This window comes from Sinohyriopsis cumingii, chromosome 18, assembly GCF_028554795.1.
Source record: "Sinohyriopsis cumingii isolate HCF-2022 chromosome 18, ASM2855479v2, whole genome shotgun sequence".
In the NCBI taxonomy this organism is placed as follows: domain Eukaryota; kingdom Metazoa; phylum Mollusca; class Bivalvia; order Unionida; family Unionidae; genus Sinohyriopsis; species Sinohyriopsis cumingii.
This window is the reverse complement of record NC_142978.1, coordinates 26888524-26908732: the sequence shown is the minus strand read 5'-3', so window position 1 is coordinate 26908732 and position 20209 is coordinate 26888524. Positions and strand designations below refer to the sequence as shown.

Sequence of the window (20209 nt, the reverse complement as noted above, 5' to 3'; positions counted from 1 at the left end):
TTCACCCGACATATGACCAAGGCCGCTAGATTTTAAGTTCGATTTTTGTGCCTTTTAACTTTTCTTTTATTCCACCTCCTTTTTTCATTCAAAAGACATAATTAACATGATAATATAAAGGAGGCCAGCTTTTAATTCAGTGCAACAATACAACAAATACTTCCACAAGTCAGTTATCAAAACACAGTCGGCACTTAATTAGGTTCTCAGAGAAATGCTGACAAACATAGCTGTTACGGTAGATTGACGCATTTTATGTTTAATTACATGAGGACACATTGCACTTATGACGATTACACTTTAAAGGAACTAAACGATGGAACTAGAACCCAAATTTCAATTGATAAAAAAATTATTTAATTTGTTTTATTTATTAAAGTACTGCCTCCACTCGGCATGACATTTTCATTGATCGATATTTCCTTACATACTGTTAATTGCGGTGTACTAGGAATGTTGGTTAGAAGTAAAATGTAAAAAATTGTATGAGTTATTTTTAAATTTGATATTTCATAGTGTTGATTATAATTTCCAGGTCGTATCTACCATTTTCAACGATAAAATGAGCGATACATCAAAGTTTCTGTTATCAATTTTGATAGCGATTTTCTTCAAGTTCAACACATAGGGATATATTTTTTTTGTATTTTCGGGTTTAAAAAATGTGATGCATGCCTGATACCGCGTTATAAGCGGGTATGTGAATTATCAGGGCTCTAGTTATCAAGGGAGTGGTGTACCTTCTTTTCATTTGGAGTTGTTAAAAGGAACACTGTAGAGCAGGACATTAAGATTGGTCCAGTTGCCTTGGACAAATGAAACTTGAATGTGGACAAGTGACATTTGTAGTGGGGAGGGGTTATATGCCAGCCTGGAGTAAGTTATAAATCTTGCCAAATAATTTTCAGACTTTTCCAGATATAGATATAGAATATTAAAAAAATTAATGTTTTAAAGTATTTCTCGAAAAACTCTATGATGTACATGTAGATAATTTTATGAATTTTCCAATTCTGATCCCATGATGATGAGGCTGTGATTTTGAAGAACTAAGCAGTCTATTCTTATATTCATTTTACAGTATTTTTAAATATCAAGAGGTATATGTGGTCTAATTGCAAAACAACATCAGATGCTGCAGAGTTATTCACCCTTGTCATCACTTACATTTAAGGCCGTCTATAAAAGAACACTTTACAGGAAGTTTCTTCAGAAAAGTGATTACTGTTTTAAGTCAAGTAAATTTGCCAGCCACTTGTTGTGACTAGCAGATAATGGCTGTCTGTACATATATTTGTATGGGTGCATGCTGAATGTTGCAATAGCATCTGCATGATATTGTTTACAGTTTGTTAAGCATCCTGATATTTAGAGCAGCAGATAAGAGTTGAGGGTATGTCATGTCTTTAATATCTTCTTAATATTTTATATTTTGGCTCGTGCAGCTTTTTCACATTTCATCATTTATTAGTAGTTCAACTGGTGATAGACCTGACGACCTTATAAGATGCTTGTTGTCCATCATTTGTACATTATTACAAGTCTGTTTTCACTACTCCTCTTAAACTGGTTTGAGAATTGCCATGAAATAAACTCACACACACACACCTACACATTCATCCAAATGTCTAGTCTGTCCACAGTGACCATCTTGGAAATCTTACCACTACTACTCCTGAATGGATGGTCATAATGACACGGTTTCAGTAAAAGACTTCTTATGGTGTCTAGTTGGCCTTGAGTGAAAATGATGCCAAATCAAACAAACAGTATGTCTGCTGTGGCAGCTATCTTGAAAATCATGTTTCTATTATTCGTTCTGTACAGAAAATCTTACCTACCTGTGGTTTTCACCTGGAGACATTTTATGTGTAAATGGTTCGGTATGAAAATTATGCAGTCTGACTTCCAGTATGGCCACCATGGCAGCCATTTTGAAAGTCTTGTTAGATGGTCATATTGACATGGAGCCTTCATCAAAAGACTTCTTATAATGTCTTGATGTCTAATGAAAATGGAACTAATCTAACATATAATGTAGCTGCCATGGTAGCCATCTTGAAAATCTTGTTGATACTTCTGAATGGATGGTCTTATGAACATCAAGTTTTCACCAGAAGACTTCATTTGTTCTCAGTTTGGTCTCATATGGAAGTGGTAACAATCATACCTCCATTATAGCTCCTGTGGTGGTTATCTTGAAAAGTTTTTCTCTACTTGTGTAGAATGCACAGTGTATTAGCATATCAGCAAGATTTCACCAAAAGACTTCTTATAATTTCTGTTTGGTTCTAAATGTGAATGGTACCAATCTGACATCTATTACAGCTGCCACAGTGGCAGTCTTGAACATTTTGTTGTCAATACTGCATTGGAATGGATGGTCTTTTAACATGCAGGTTTTCACCAAAAGACTTAATATGCTTTTTGGTTGGTCTTAAATGGAGATGTTGCCATCTAATAAGGCTGCCATGGTGGCCATCTTAAAAATCTTATTTGTATTTCCGAAGGACATATTATATTGACCTGTACCTTTTACCAAAAGATTTCTTATAATGTCCTAATCTAAGATACAGTATGACTGTCATAGGGTCATTTTTGTAAATCTTGTTATTGATACTTCACTTGATTGGATGGTTTATTAACATAAAGTGTTTATCCAAAGACTTCTTAAAACCTCTAGTTGGTTCTAAATGAAATTGGTGCCTTGTGAGCATTTAATGTGGCCACTATGGTGACTACTTTGAAATTCTTTCCTGGCATTTACAGATATCTTGTAAACATGTTAACTTGGACATATAAAACGAAATGCATGTTTGGTATGCAGTAGTTTCTCAGGAATGTTAGATATGGTTTCAGCACTCAAAAGTTGAAAGGAAGAAATTTTCATATCAAGGTTTCCTGAAAATTCTTTATACTTCCTTTGAATGAGTCATTATATTATTAGTTTAATTCATTCACCTTCTTATCTGGAATATATTTGATTTTCAGCCCGTTGTAGTAGCACAGCAGTGCCTGAAAAGATTGAAGTCTTTGTCGATGACAAACGTGTGCTTGTTGACCCTGGAACCACAGTGTTGCAGGTAAATTTCCCATGGTTTTTCTGTGTATAAACTAAAAATAATATAGACCCAAATCTGCAGTAATTTGTCAGAAAATCAGGATCTGTTCTTTTACTGGAGACCATAAGTGGAATAGAACAGCATAAATCCATGATCTGTTGGTACATTACATGATATGACATCTGAATCTGTTCAGTTGTTTGTGTCACATATGTGAACATGCACTGTGTGATGTGTGATTCTGCTTGTTAGAATAACGAAATATTTGATGCAAAAGAAGTAATGTTTAGATAGTCATAATGTGATGTCTGACTAAAAACAAACATCACATAATTTTATGATAAAGATAAAGAATAGTCTGTTTGAGGTCATTTAAGTTTAATCTTTTTATAAGTTAATCTTGTTAGAAGTTAATCTTGTTTATTAGACAGTTTGGATTGTATGAAAAGGCTGTTTTTGCCCCACTGGTCGTCTTTGTGGCCCTTCCAACATCCTTGACTCCAGTTTAGCCCATATGCAAGAGTTGCCTTTCGATCACTTTTAATTTTGTCCAGCATGGGTGTAAGCACACACGTGACTTCACATGATCCAGTCATGAGGGGTATAGTCTCATCTAGAAGGAAGGGCCACAAAGAGCTCCAGTGGGTGCAAACTACCAGTGTTGGATACTAGTTTGTACTGATTTTAGAGAGGAAACTCCCACAGAGGGATGTGTTTATTCAGGCAAGCCTGTGGTAGCAATCAGTATCCACACTGAATGAATCTACTGCATACAGACAGGCTTGTATTACTATAAATAAAGCTCCGTATTGATTTTTCTTCACATCAGTACTACAGTGTAGTAGAGTTTCTATAGCATGTCTTGATTTTGCACTGACAACAGAGAAGAAGTCATACAGTAGCCAGGCCATTGATTCACAAAGTATACTGAATGAATTTATGGAAGTTTGTAATAGAGGTGTAAACTCATCAAATAGTCTGAGATCGTTGTATTATTTGAATACATCGTAAAGGTTTACCAGAGAAGTTTAGAAGAGGTTATATGCATTCTCCGAAACAAATTCATAACATTATGGTAAGTTGGTGAATCAAGGAGTGACCTTAGAATAAAATAAATTGGGGCAAATTTTTGAGGGAAATAAAACTTAAAAAGAATCTGCAGAATATCTTGCATGAACGAGTACATCCTCAAAAGAAACAACTCTACATCTTCGTGATTTTTTTTATGAGGTCAGTGATGTAGATGTTCAAGAGCAGGCTAATTAAACAAACGCTTTTGGCCATTAGTATAAATCTGGCATCTGAACTCAACTTTTCAATGAATATGAAAAGTATTGACACTGAGACAGAAGAGGCAAGAAGCAAGTACCTGAAACAATTTTATGAAGCTATTGCCATCAGCATGAAAGAAAAAAAACGATTAAGGAAATTTACCAGCATTCTAGGAAAATTAATTTAATTGGATTCCAATGCACAAAGTCTGATCATATTTGTGTTTGTGTAGTATTCACTGACTGGTACTTTGAACTCCGTGATGGGTCATTTAATCTCATTTGGGCTGTTGAAGTACTGGATTTCTATCTTATCTGCATATGCAAAATAGTTGGATGATGCCAGTTATGGTAAAAACAAGTTATTTTATCCTGGAAAGCCTGATTTTGAAATTTTGAGTTACCATGAAGTCACATATTTGACTCTCTGAAGCTCACTATTCACCTAGTCATGAAATATGTGTACCACTTAATGCGAAGGATGCAATAAAAAGCGGTGATGGATCAACCGTAATAAGGCTGTGTTTCTGCCAATTAGATAAAATACTCAAGTGTATAGAAAGATCCATGCCATTGGGATGCAACAAATGCAGCTGTCTGCCTACAAAAATATGAACTCTGTTGAAGAACATGCTATTATGAGGGCTGCAAAACACACACGCAAAGATTACATGATGTTCTAGGTGTACAACCCTGCCTTAAATGTGGCATTGGAGTCAGATCACATAATCAACTTTGCCAGCCATGTGGATCTGTTCGTGAGTACTATAAATTAAAACCACAAACACCAATAGATACCACAACAAAAACAATAAAACAGAAATAGAAGAAATGATAACTAGGATTGAAGTGATTACAGTTTCTGATCCTGATAAAATGCCAAAATAAAACAAGTCTCCCATTTAGAAAGACTCGTTACCCTACTCTTAGTATAAGCATGCCTACTGTACCACACCTAAAACAGCTTGCATGACAACACATAATTTACATGTCATATCAGACCGTGGTGACTAGGTTGCAGAATTTACTGATGGGGTGTCGGACCAACTGGCAGCAGATGCTAACATTGATAACAATTTTGTTCCACTTGTCAATGACAATTTTGTTCCACTTGTCAATGAATATGTTTCAGAGTGGTATTACCAAACCCTACTATGAATTGTCATATGATTGTTTAAGAGTCAAGTGGAAATAGCCATTTGGAATAACCCTGATGTACCACTACTAACTCTAGGCCACCACTACTAACTCCAGGCCAGGTTGGAGTCATCACACTAAAGCATTGTTTCTACAATGGTGAAGTGGCATTCACTGAAGTGTCGACTCTGGTTAAGATAACCAATGAATATTTTAAACCAACATTGATTGAATTGAGAAGAATCAGCTCTAGACTGTTATTCAAGAACAGGACATTCTTATCCAGTAACAGTTACTGGGCAAAAACAATCATTTGATTCAATAGGTTCTGGCATAATTCATGTGATTTTATATGAGGAGGGTACCAGACCACCAGAATGCACAATTGCCAGAGATTTAAGTATTCCCAAGTCAGAGGTTTATGCATGACAGTTGTACAAGTACAAAAAAGGGTAATTGGCTAAAAGTATGCATTGTGCCTGTGTATGGTGACAAGGTCTGCCTGTCTTGAAATTAAAATACGCGATTGTGTTTCTAATAAAAAGAACTATGATGGACCCTCACTCTTACTGGTTTGAAAAAATAATTAAAGCAGAACAATAGTTGCAAAATTAAATTACCAAGAGAGCTTTGCTGATCACATAATACAAGAGTGTTTGGTCATAGATGCCACTTGCAATCTTGCTGATGCAGCAACTGTTGGACTTGGTGTGACTGGAATTCAGTCTGTAACAACCATCGTAGGTGGTGCTAGCAAATTAATTTCTATGCAACTACATTCCTGAATACGCATATACTCCGAATTAATTGTGGCCACACAATATGATCAGTAAATTGTGCACATTTGCAATTGAAGATAAAATAGGCAGTGTGGCAGAGTTTGAGATTGTATTGGCAGAAATGGAAAATCACAGACACTTATGAGCACAAATAAAAAGCAACGCATATTTGCAGGCAGCAAAAGTCAAACAAAAATCCCAAGCATTGATCAAAAAACATTAGCTGCTAATCAGTACATTCATTCATTTGCCTGACTCAGCTCTCATCATGTATATATTGATTGCTACCATAGGCTTGCCTGAATAAGCATATTCCTCTGCTGGAGTTTCCTTTCTGCAGTCACAACAGAGTAGTATCAGAGATTGGTATTTTGCACCCACTGGAGCTTTTTGTGGCCCTTCTCATTATGACTGGATCATATGATTTAAAGGCGATGGACACACATGGGCTAAATTGCCATGTGGATAGAGTTGAGACAGGTTAAAGAGCCACAAAGAGGACCAGTGTGGCAAAAACAGTCCTTTCAAACTACTTCTTGAACAGTTGAATCGATTGCATTATGCAACCAGAGTAGCTGTATTTATTTTGTTACTTGTGTTTCCTACAATGCACAAATATTCAAAAATGTTAAATGTTTTAGAATTTGATGAGGAAAAATGTTATTATGGAGCTAGATGAACAGTTTATTTTACAATGTTTCAAAAAAGCATAAAGTTTCAAATGCATTTTAATTGTATTTTAAGCATTTCGTGCAAATTTTTCAGTAAATTGCTCCAACTGTAAGCATAACCCATCAGTTCAACATTCATATATTTTATGCAGATGATTGTACTTAACGACTGTGAGAAAACCCATTCAAAGAAAGCTATATAATCCAATACAACTTGAACTATTCTTGATAATCAAGTTGATTCATTCATTACAATGGAATGATTAACAATTGTGTAGCAGCAGTTGCTGCAGTTGTATGTTTTGCAGTGTGAAAAAATGTATACTGTTCTCAAATTTCAAAAATATAAAACCAGGCAGTAAAATACTTAAAGTCTTCTGTAGAGCTCTTGTTACTATAGTTGTGACTTTCATCTTTATAAGTAAGATGAAACTGCAGTCGTAGAAACTATTGTTATGCTCCATATAAATCAAATAATGTGTTCACTATATTCCATTCCTAACATTTTCTATCTTCAACAATTTTCTATGCAGGCATGTGCAGAAGCTGGTGTTGAAATTCCGAGATTCTGTTATCATGACAGACTCTCTGTAGCAGGGAACTGTCGTATGTGTCTGGTAGAGGTGGAGAGATCCCCTAAGGTGAGTGTCAGCTTTAATATGGTGTGACTGCTTTGCAGTTTTTTCCATTCACAGTTAAAAAATCAAAATCTTTAATATTGGAGGCTGGTTTACTTCCATTACAGTAATCAGTCATGCCAAAGTTTAGGGTATGTATGCATTATTATTTCTGTTCTTTGCACACTGCACAAGTCACTTAGTGACATTAAATTTATTTTTTAGAAATATAGTGATTCCATTCTGCCAGGTATTAAAATCAGATGTTGCATTATTACTGTGCATTTAGGTTGTTTTCACGTTTTATGTAATCTGTATTAGTTGAAAATATTTTGATATAACGTTACACTGATGAAGGGTGTCTTTGTAAATTATTCTTTTGCCATCATTAGAATATAGCAAAAGATAAGTATCACTTTTCCAGTTTAACCAGTATTGTTGTAAGTGTTGTAAAATTTGATATTGAATTTTTCTGCAGTGTTAAATAATAGCATGACATGCAGGAGTGACAATGTTCACTGTAGTCCTGGGTAGCACAGAAAGAGTGTTCACTGGAGTCTTCGGTAGAACAGAAGGAAGATGAACAGAATAAAGTTCTTTTACATAATTCAGTTTGGTGCCCGAGATGCTTGGGTTTCCTGTCTTGCCAGTATAAGAACAAAGATACCTCATAATCACTCTCTTCTGAGGGGAAACATTCCCTTTTAACTCGTGTTAAACAGCTAAACATAATACATAGGAAGCAAAAAAATATGATACCATGGCAAAACATGCATTTTACAGTTATTTAACTGCCCTTATCATACCATGGCAAAGCAGGTGTTGTACAGGGTTGTAAACAGCACTTATCATATAGCAGGTTTTAGACAGCTATTGTCATGCCATGGCAAAGTATTTTTTTATATAGGGTCTCAGCTTTTCTCATTGATTGCTGGTAGTTGGCTCAGAACCAACCTACTTTTAACAATGTAGCCTTTGCATTTACAGCACTAAAATGTTTCGTTATGTTGATGCATTGACTTACACTGTACTTTCATTTTTTATTAACACTGCTTCAAAAGATAATATGGAACTGTTAAAATTTAGTCTGAACTCTACAGGCTTTTTATAGACTTTTTTGAGGAAGTCGAATTTGGGTTTTTCCACTCCAATATTTAATGCATGCGCAATCAACGTAGGGCAACTTTTAAGAGATTGTCATTAACATAGTGTATGTTCGTGAAGAAAGTTTCAAACAAATTTGTAAAGGTTTGACATCTGTACATCCTTCACAGACATAGTGTGTTTAAAAACCTTGAGTGAATAGTTCAGTAATCTGCCTAAAACAGAAAAGTAGATATGAGCACAAAAAGTATGAGAGAGGACCAGAACAGCGGACAGGACTTGTGGGCCCTGGCAAAACATTATCCAGTAGGCCCACATTGAAGCAACGGTGGATGCCCTGACCGTTGTGGTCCCCTCGGAATTTGTCCTGCCCTGTCCACGGTTCTGGATGAGACTTAAAAAGTTGGATGATCCATTTCTGCAATGAAAGGGGTGGGTGGACGATTTTCATATGTGACCAGAATTGCAAATTGTGCAAATCTACGTGTATTTTGATGACTCTTCAAGACTATATACTCGCAAAAACATGAGGACTTACAAATCTCTTTGTTGCATATAATTAATTTCATAGTTGATGGATGCATACAGGTGAATACAGCATTATCAATGCCAACATAATCTGATCCCAAGCCCAATCCGAGAAGCCACACTAGTTACACATAGCTGATAGTACTGTAGCAACTGGCCGTTGCAAATGGATCCCAAGATGAGTTACCTCATCATTATTATCCATATGTGTTCAAGGAGTTAGCAAACTAAAGAGAGAGAGAGATAAAAATGGCAAATCTTTGAGGAATCTGCTTAAGATGCGATGAGCCGTCTTTAGTGTTCATTGTTTGCTGCTAATTAGACAAGTTAACTTGTTTCTTTCCGATTATTCATTACGTTACAGTCATAAGGGGGTGGGGCAGAGTTAAGATGAGAGTCATGGTGCAGTAACAAAACAATAGATACTCATTTATTGTTAAAAATACTTGATGAAAACATACAGTTCAACTCTTAAACTAGTGGGCTGGCATATTATTGTTTACTACTATCTGCGGCAATCTAAAATGACAAATGTTCTATTCATGAAAGAAGTGTAGGTCACTCGAGTTGCCCTACGTCAAATGCGCATGACTGTACCCGATGCGGTTCTGTGATAGGTTTGGCCAGCTAAAAATAGTATCTGAAAATGATCTATAGGGCTTGCTTTGCCATGGCTTGGTATTGACTTTTTTCAATGTCATACAATACAATTATGTAGTTACATTTAGAACAGATTTGACTTGTAATATCATACAAAGTGATTAATAAAATCTAAGTGATTGAATGGTGTTATTTTCTTTTGGCGAAGTTAAAAGACCTTGGTCAGTCAGTTGGCCCATAACAGATTGTATAGGTCATTTCTGTTGCCCTTGGCCAATACAGCCAGACTAACCATGGAGCTTTAACCTGTCCAGTGGAAGCATATCATTTAATAAAAATAATATAAACATATGTTTCTACCAGCCTATTGCCTCATGTGCCATGCCAGTGATGAAGGGAATGAAAGTGAAGACCGACTCACCAATGACTAAGAAAGCTAGGTAAGGCTAAACAGTTAAACTTGCATATTTCTTATAACCTACAGTTGCTGCATATTCAGATATGAATAGGTTTACTTCATTTGTTTAAAAATAAAATAAAACATGGAAGTTTTTCTCCATATTTGGTCTTGACATAAATCTTGCAGCATTCAGATGGCTTTATTTTTATCCACATGCTTTGTTGTTGGTGATAATGTGATACTATACATCATGCCCTCCATCTGAGAACCACCAAACTTAGTGCATTGACATTCTCAGATATTCTTGACATAACCTTTTTTATGCAGTTACAGCAAAAAGACAAACAATACATGCAACTAAACATGGGTTCTGACCCTGGGTTATCATTAAGGGGCATGTGGAAGGTGTTCTGATAGAGGTGATAAATTGCTCATTTAATATTTTTTTATTATTCTAGCAATATTAGAACTTGAGCCTTTATTTGTAATGCAAAACAAAGACAGTATCTTGAAGTATATGAAGGGAAAGGCATAATAATTTGCTTTAGCTTTTTTGTGAGTCATCAGTGAGAGTAGGGTGAGGACACTCATTATTGTCTAGACTTAACATAATACATGCAGTGTTTATTACAAATACTGTATTAACTCAGCTGTTATATAAGCAAGATTTAATCCTGTTTAATCTTACTATAAATCAAGTCCAACTTCAAACAACATAGTTCCTGATCTGCCATTACATAGAGTGCTGGATGATCAGGGTCTGTGTTTTACTGATTACTACTAACAAAGTGTGCTGGAAGATCAGGGTCTACTGATGCTGGAGGATGAGGGTCTTTGTTTTACTGATTACTACTAACAAAGTGTGCTGGAAGATCAGGGTCTATGTTTTACTGATTACTACTAACAAAGTGTGCTGGAAGATCAGGGTCTATGTTTTACTGATTACTGTTAACAAAGTGTGCTGGAGGATCATGGTCTGTGTTTTACTGATTACTATTAACAAAGTGTGCTGGAGGATGAGGGTCTGTGTTTTCCTGATTACTACTAACAAAGTGTGCTGGAATATCAGGGTCTGTGTTTTATTGATTACTACTAACAAAGTGTGCTGGAGGATCAGGGTCTGTGTTTTACTGATTACTACTAACAAAGTGTACTGGAGGATCAGGGTCTATGTTCTACTGATTACTACTAACAAAGTGTGCTGGATGATCAGGGTCTGTGTTTTATTGATTACTACTAACAAAGTGTGCTGGAGGATCAGGGTTTGTGTTCTGCTGATTGCTACCTCCAAAGTGTGCTGGATGATCAGGGTCTGTGTTTTATTGATTACTACTAACAAAGTGTGCTGGAGGATCAGGGTCTGTGTTTTACTGATTATTACTAACAAAGTGCTGGAGGATCAGGGTCTGTGTTCTGCTGATTACTACTAACAAAGTGTGCTGGAGGATCAGGGTCTGTGTTTTATTGATTACTACTAACAAAGTGTGCTGGAGGATCAGGGTTTGTGTTCTGCTGATTGCTACTAACAAAGTGTGCTGGATGATCATGGTCTGTGTTTTATTGATTACTACTAACAAAGTGTGCTGGAGGATCAGGGTCTGTGTTTTACTAATTATTACTAACAAAGTGCTGGAGGATCAGGGATTGTGTTCTGCTGATTACTACTAACAAAGTGTGCTGGAGGATCAGGGTCTGTGTTTTATTGATTACTACTAACAAAGTGTGCTGGAGGATCAGGGTCTGTGTTTTACTGATTAATACTTACAAAGTGTGCTGGAGGATCAGGGTCAGTGTTTTCCTGAATACTACTAACAAAGTGCTGGAGGGCCCCGAGTGGCCGAGTGGTCTCAGGCGCTATCCGTTACGGATCACTGCTATCTCACCTCTGTCTGTGTGGGTTCGAGTCTAGGATTCGGCCAGTGTGGGTATGTGAAAAAGCTTGCCAGTAGCTTCTTGTGGGTCAGTGGTTCTTCCCGGGGGTTTTCCGGGTTCTTCCTCCGCCATTAATACTGGCCGCCATACATAGCCTATCATGTGCTGAAAAATGGCGTTAAAGCCCACAACAACAACAACAACAACAACAAAGTGCTGGAGGATTAGGGTCTGTGTTTTACTGATTACTACTAACAGAGTGTGGGGGAGGATCAGGGTCTATGTTCTCCTGATTGCTACTAACAAAGTGTGCTGGAGGATCATGGTCTATGTTTTACTGATTACTACTAACAAAGTGTGCTGGAGGATTAAGGCCTGTGTTTTACTGATTACTAACAAATTGTGCTGGAGGATCAGGGTCTGTGTTTTACTGATTACTACTAACAAAGTGCTGGAGGATTAGGGTCTGTGTTCTACTGATTACTATCAACAAACTGAAAAGACTCAGATCTGCCAGTACTTTATGCGGTGGCAAATCTGGCTCTTTGCACTTTGCATTTGCAGGTACGTATAGTCGCTTTCATCTAATTACAGGGATAATTCCAAAAATAAAATTTGATGGCCCTCATACCAGGAAATGGGAATTTTTCATGCAAAATGAGTTTGAAAATTTTACACACATTTTTCTGGATTTTAATCTCCTACCCTTCAACATTTATGTAATATTTTATAGCAATCTTTATCGGTTTTCTCATTATAGCAGATTAAAAATTAACGTTATATTGCCCTGTATATATTGTAAACAAAAAATAGTTGTACATTTTTATTCTTGTTTTGTCGAGATTTAAAAATATTTTTTCTTGAACTGGTAGTTGATTAGCTGTTGTGTTCTTTTTTTTATATAAAAACAGTTGTCTTAGAACAAGTCCCTGTTGTGAGATGGAATATTTGCAGCCAATGCATGTACCTGTTTATTCATCGTCCATGATATTTAGTCTTTACAGTCATTCTTTTTGTTACTTATTAATGTTAGTAGGAATAAATTTGTTCTTTTATTGCATGACACCTTTTGTCATTTCATATTTAAAATTCTGTTTTAAATGCCAGGGTTCCTAGCATCATGTTTACCACACAGACACAATTCAACAAACTAGAATATTGAACACTTAAAAACTATATTCCCTTTTTAATAAAAATACATGAAATGAATGTTATTAAAAAAGCAACATTAAGTTTATTGAAAGTAGAAACTTGGTAGAAACTGAAAAAAAGGATTGAGTATTGATTGCTTGTATTGTAGATGGTTACAGTATACTTACAGAATAAATTTGGAGGGGGGTATTTATATGGTTTTATCTTAATATACCATTTTTGCAGGGAAGGGGTAATGGAATTCCTTCTAATGAATCACCCCTTGGACTGTCCAATCTGTGATCAGGGAGGAGAATGTGATTTACAGGTAATGCACTCAGCTTACTGTCCTGCCAGGAAGAATATTTCACTTTTCTGGTGGTGGTGGTGGTGGTATTAATGTTACAGTTTTGTTTTAAAGGTTCTTGTTAAAGTTTATGAAAGTCAAGTTTCTTTATAAAAAAATGTGTTTGAGTGGGGGAGATTACCTTGTTGAATTGGTTACGTGAGATTCTTCATTCTACAAAACTGGCCATTCCGTTGGCCTAGTGGATAGAGCGTCCGCCCTGGATGCCAGTCATGGGTTAGAACCCTGGCCGAGTTATACCAAAGACTTCTAAAAAAATGGTACGAACAGCTGCCTTGCATGGTGCTCAGCATTAAGAGGTTAGTGTTAGGACTGGTCGGCCTGGTGTCAGGATAATGTGACTGGGTGGTACGTCATGCTACATGTCTATGCATGATGCCCCAGTGCTAGACATCACTTTAAACTGCCATGCTGCATACATAGTAGTGATATGACTGCAAAATTGTTAAAGCTATGTGGGAAAAAATATCAAAATCTAAATCATTCTATAGAACTCTGATGTTGTGACCTCGTCCACCATTAGCATTCAATTTTATAACTATACAGTTTGTACTTGTTCAACTCCTATAGTTTTATGTGATCTCTAGTCAACATGCCACTTGCATATTCAGCATATTTTCATTATCATTTGAGGTGTATTCAATTTTAAGCTTAAAACGAGATTGGGGTTTTCTTGTTGGTTTTTGTGGCACTTTTGACAATTTTTTGAGTATGTTATGCTGCATTTATGGCAGCTAAAAACTGTTAGTTTTTTCATTGACTATCTCAGTCTCTCTTAATTTATCTTACACAGTCTTTTCAATGAGAATTTCCATAAGTGCCCTTATAGGCCCAATACCACATCTGTTTCTGTTTTTGCATACCACATAAAAATTATATATATATATATATATATATATATATATATATATATATATATATATATATATATATATATATATATATATATATATATATATATATATATATATAAATTTGAGTTCTAAATTTGGACAATGACAGTTGTCATACAAATTGCCCCATTATTCCAAAATTGTTCCTCCTTTGAAATAAGATGCTTCCTCTTCAACTCCTTGGTTTAAAAACCATTGCTGCAGGACTGTCCTTGCTATTTACACAAGCATTAGGCTCATTGACTACAATTATGGTTTAATACCTTCTTTGCTGTATTTGTAGGATCAGTCTATGGCCTTTGGGAGTGATAGAAGCAGATTCACAGACATGACATTTACTGGAAAGAGGTAATTAATCAGGGGCTGTTTATTTTTATTCCACATATATGTATGTTTATCACAGAATTGTCTTAACAATTTCAGTTTATGTGTGCATTTTGCATCCACTAGGGTCAACAGCCTTCACCTCTATGCATTCATTACTTTTTGTTACATTCCAACTTGAACTGTCAGACTTGTGAAAGAGCAAATTTGATTGGATCTAGTAAAAATTTAATTAGCCCTTAGACTCCATGGTGGTGCTCTAATGAGATAAGGAAAAGATTTGCCAATTAAGTATGTTGCTTGACAGAAGTCTTTTGATGAGTAATACTTCAAGCTTCAAATATCTTACCTGATCACACTACATCAGGAGAACATACACTACCTTGCAAATTGAGCCCTCCCAGAAAAAAATAGACATTCACCACTTTTTGGCTTGTTGTAACATTAAAGTGCAAAAATGTCATCTGCTTACTAAGACAGATCTGAGACATGAATTGTTTCCCCTTGGATTGATGGGTTGGTACCATATCATTCATCAGTTACTTCTTTACTTGGGTATAGTCAGCACACTCTTTAAAGAGGTTTATTAAATACCTTTCATTATGTGGCTTTTCTAAAAGTTAAATTTATTCTTGGAGTATTCTCCTTACAAGAAAGTCTGCTCCATCTAATTCTTCACTGAATTTCACTCTGTCATCATCAAATAGGAATATTTTCAATCTCGACTCTGTCATAAAGTAAGCTAACAGGCACGTTTTAATTATCTACTATAATGGTAAGTAATAGTTAACAATATATTTTCAGTACATAAACCTGATTGCATTTAATTTCCCAGCAAATGATTGTCAAGACTTGGAAATTAAATCATTTCTGGCATTTTCTCAGCCATTTATATTAATTTATAGTGTCCACTTCTCTATAAACTTGGCATGGTACTCAACTTGTGTTGCCCAAATATATTATTGTTGTGTTTTTTTTCTCTTTGGTTACAGGTAACACAAGTTTAAGAGATGGGACATGTAAAAGTTTTTAGCTGTCAGTTTTTTTGGGTTTAAACACCCTTTCACAGTATATGATAAACTATAAATGACAGCAAGTATGTCTAGTGGAGGAAAAACACAGGAAAATGCCTGTGAAGAACCACTGAATTACGGGAAGCTGCAGGCAATCTTTCTCACATATTCGTATTGGATTATTCCAGGACTTGAACTAATGTAGACAGAGTTTAGACATCAATGACTTGTAAAGGCAAGCTCCTTAGACTACTTGACTACCCAGGGTCCCACTTTAAGCTGTCAGAAGATAATCACATCAACTGCTTTTACTGGTATGGGGTGTCATTCAGATCAGAAATGCAAATTCTGTGCCCCACGGATGGAGGACAGATAGGCTAATGTTTCTGCCAAACAACTTACCAAGAGATACACCAGGGTGTGTGAGTGTGCAAATCATGCAAAATTTTAAGAATCTGCACATATTTATTTAAGTGTTTGGATAAAATGAGTAAATAAGAATTTAAAGAATCAAAATTAGGGACACTGAAGGTGGGGGCTTAGCAAAGAACGTTATTCATTCGTAGATATATAGAATCTGTGTTGGGGGTTTGGACCAAGAATTGGAAATCCCAGTCAAGGGATTACATTATTTGTCTCCCCACGAGGCTTGCAGAGGGAGGAGACAATATAATATAACTCGCGACTGAGATTTCCTTGTCTCGGTTCAAAACCCAACATAGATTCTTTTTCTCACCCAATAATTTCCTTTAAAGTAAAAAAGAATTTCTCAATTTTGCAATAGTTCACACATAAGTGTTTACATGCGGTGCATTAATACAAATGTGTTTATGGGGACTGTGGCATGACCATGTCATCCAAAGTACACAGTTTTTATGCGTGAGCCAAAAAATAACAGCATAAAACGTTGCATAGTATTGAGATATTGTCACATTTAATATATGGTTGTTATATGAAATTAACAATAAATAGCTAATATTTATTAAAAGAAAATGTTTCATTTTCATCAGTTCCAATTTAGAAAATTATATTGTAAATAATGGAATGATAATGGACCTCCACCATCTTTTGTAATAGTATAGACTGCTATTATAATGAAAAGTTACATGTAGCATGAGTGTTCATGCTTGGGTTATTCAGGGTTAATTAGTGATCTGTGTCACTATTGTATATAACTCTTCTTTGCTTTGAAGGAGGTGAAACTATATGCGACATACTTGTGTTGTCCTTATTATTGATTGTAAAATTACCCCTGCGTATGAAAGACCCTCCAAATATGGATCCTATCAGATGACCATGTTCGAAACTTTCAAGTTCACAGATTCTTTGAAATTTTATTTTTCTGTCTTGGAAATATGGCATGTGCTACAGTGAAGTTTGCTCATGGATTAATGTTTTGATGGATAAATGATTCCATCTGGCTGGTAAGTGCATTATTTGTCATTAAATATTGTTAAGTATATTTTTGATTCAACTGGGGCACAATGGATGTGCTTAACAAAATTAGAATAAAGCATGTTTGACATAACACATTTCTGGCTGTTACTAAGTTTCCCATAGTTGCTAAGACATTTGGTAGGCTATGAAGTGTGTTGGTCTATAGTCTGTGCATAGATCAGTGTTTTCTGTCATAGTTAGCAGCAGGGGGGGCGAATCCGACATTTTGTCCAAACGTCATTTGGCTTAATTAGTACTTTCTGCACTCAGCGGATCCGGTGTCGTCAGCGCCTGGTAAAAAAAAACGACGTCGTCGTCGTTGTCATCGTCGAGGGGCCAAATCGACAATTGTCCGGAACGTCATTTGGTTTAATTAACACCTTCTGCGCGTCGATCCCAGCATCGTCAGCGTCCGGTAAACACATCGACGACTGCGTCGATGTCATCGCCCCCCCTGCTGCTATGATCTTACAAACAGAGTGATCACTAACTCCTCCTCTTGTAAATCAATTAGGTTATTTGACTGATCGGTAAGTCTGAAATTAATTCTCGTTAAAAGCCGATTATGGCATCGCATATAGACCGGATTAATCGGACTCTCAACGATTAAAAATCCCGGAGGGGCTGTTGGTGAAAATGAATAAAGGATATACCCCTGTTGAGCTTGATTTGATTGCTTGGTATCCACCTGGTAACTCCCTTCGATAACATCACACACCAGATTGATTGCTATCACCGATGCAATATTTACGTTGTATGGAGCAATATGCCTACCACCATCTCCGTTATCGTATCTGAGGATAGTTGATGGGGGGGCGTCTGCGGGTGGATTCTTAGGCCATCCTAGTATGGTTCTTATTGAACTGTTATAAATATCAACCATATACCCCGGTGTGCTTATTTCAATCGTCGACGATAACGTCGGTTCATGAACCGTAATAGCGATTTTTGATTCCTTTCCTGTGATCGATTTTATCCTGCGTTGAAATTCCTTATTGATTTGTTCTATTTGGTATGACCCAGTTGGTATTGTAACCTCATTCCAGTCTGGGGTCCCATCGGGCTTATTTGTCCATGCAAAAACCAGCGAGTTATTAGGTTGTTGTCCGTTAAATGTGTCCGCTCGGATATTAGGCCAACTGTGATATACTCGCAATTTTGCCAGCGCTATTTCCTTCACTGGAACCGGCGACGGGAAGTTCACACTGAATTCTGGCTTCGTTGACGTTATCGATATCATACTTGTTTGTACCGGAGTGGTATTCTCCGCGATCCGCTGAAGTAATTGAGACCCTTCGGGGTTCAGTGACATTATTATTATTCGTTGTTTTTAGTGTCTAATTTCAACAACCGGGTGGTTCCGGCTTCCAGTTGAAAATCCTCGATTTTTGACATCGCGGAGCTATACAACTGGACCATCGTGGAGAATTCAACATCGGATATGAACAAATTATCAATCGATAACGAGATCAATCCGGATAATTTCGAGTACGCGTCGGATACTATTTGATGTTTTACTGTATACTCGTCGAGTTTTTTCTGAAAACACGATGATATCTTTTTAGTGATTGCGTTGGCAACTCCAGCAATTGTTGTCATCGCGGAGATAGCGATTGGAACAGCGATCGGGGCTATCGTGGTCACCGTGGATAAAATAACACCGGTACCGGCTACTATACCCGGCACCGAGTACACGACCGCGTCGATGGCGGTTATTTTTCGGCGGTATTTTTTTATTTTTGCGCGGTATTGTTCGGAAAGCGTTTTCAAATTCGCGGAGAATTCTTTTGCGGTATCGAATCAATATTGATGTGACGTCGGTGATACCTCTGATTCAATTACCTTGGTGGTCATTTTTATTTTAAAAGAGCTAGTGTTTTTAATTAATTAGATTCGCTACAAATTCCACATACCATGTGATGTTTGTCCTAAATAGACTGCTATCAACGGCCTTAATTATAAACCGTTCAATTGTATCCTTGTCAATGATTGTTGACACTGTATTGTTAAACCCAGATGAACTCGACGATGATATACTAAACTGCATCGCCGAAATCAATGTCAATCGATAAATGCCCTTAACAGTTGCGGTGATATTTACTGTATTCTGTGTAGGAGTCCAATCGAATGATCCATGCCGAATTGTGTATACTGTGTTGATGATGTTCTCATGAGGGATTTTTATTTTTTCGAATTGCTCTGCTACTCTTGGTAGTCCGTCTTTAATCGCTTCAACATCAGTTCTGATTGTTCCTATTTCCTGTGCATGCCCGTCTATACTTTTTTTGTTCGCTGCAACCCTAGTAACGAGTATATCTATTTCCTGTATATGCGCGTCCACATCTTTTTTGTTCGCTGCAACCTTAGTAATGACTGTATCTATTTCCTGTGTATGCGCGTCTATATTCCTTTTGTTCGCTGCAACCTTAGTAATGATCGTTCCTATTTCCCCTGTATGCGCGTCTATATTCCTTTTGTTCGCTGCAACATCAGTTTTGACTGTTTCTATTTCCCCTGTATGCGCGTCTATATTCCTTTTGTTCGCTGCAACATCAGTTTTGATTGTTTCTATTTCCCCTGTATGCGCGTCTATATTTCTTTTGTTCGCTGCAACATCAGTTTTGACTGTTTCTATTCTCCATCCATGCGCGTCTATATTATTCTTGTTCGCCACAATATCAGTTTTGATCGTTCCTATTCTCTGTTCATGCACGTCTATACTTTTTTTGTTCGCTACAATATCAGTTTTGATCGTTCCTATTTCCCCTCCATGCGCGTCTATATTCCTCTTGTTCGCTGCAACATCAGTTTTGATCGTTCCTATTTCCCCTGTATGCGCGTCTATATTCCTTTTGTTCGCTGCAACATCAGTTTTGATCGTTCCTATTTCCCCTGTATGCGCGTCTATATTTCTTTTGTTCACTGCAACATCGGTTTTGATCGTTCCTATTTCCCCTCCATACATGTCTATATTCCTCTTATTCGTTGCAACATCATCTTTGA

The 20209-nt window shown here is 36.6% G+C and overlaps 1 protein-coding gene across 2 annotated transcripts in view; it reads left to right on the top strand.

Annotated features, from left to right (window-relative positions):
- LOC149776266 (NADH-ubiquinone oxidoreductase 75 kDa subunit, mitochondrial-like) overlaps positions 1–20209 on the top strand; it is a 123557-nt gene that overhangs the window by 12721 nt on the left and 90627 nt on the right. For both annotated transcript variants that reach the window (XM_089942694.1, XM_089942693.1), the window contains exons 3-7: positions 2992–3083; positions 7454–7561; positions 10133–10209; positions 13419–13500; positions 14716–14780. In XM_089942694.1, the coding sequence (XP_089798820.1) occupies positions 2992–3083; positions 7454–7561; positions 10133–10209; positions 13419–13500; positions 14716–14780 (424 nt within the window). The remainder of the gene's footprint in view (positions 1–2991; positions 3084–7453; positions 7562–10132; positions 10210–13418; positions 13501–14715; positions 14781–20209) is intronic.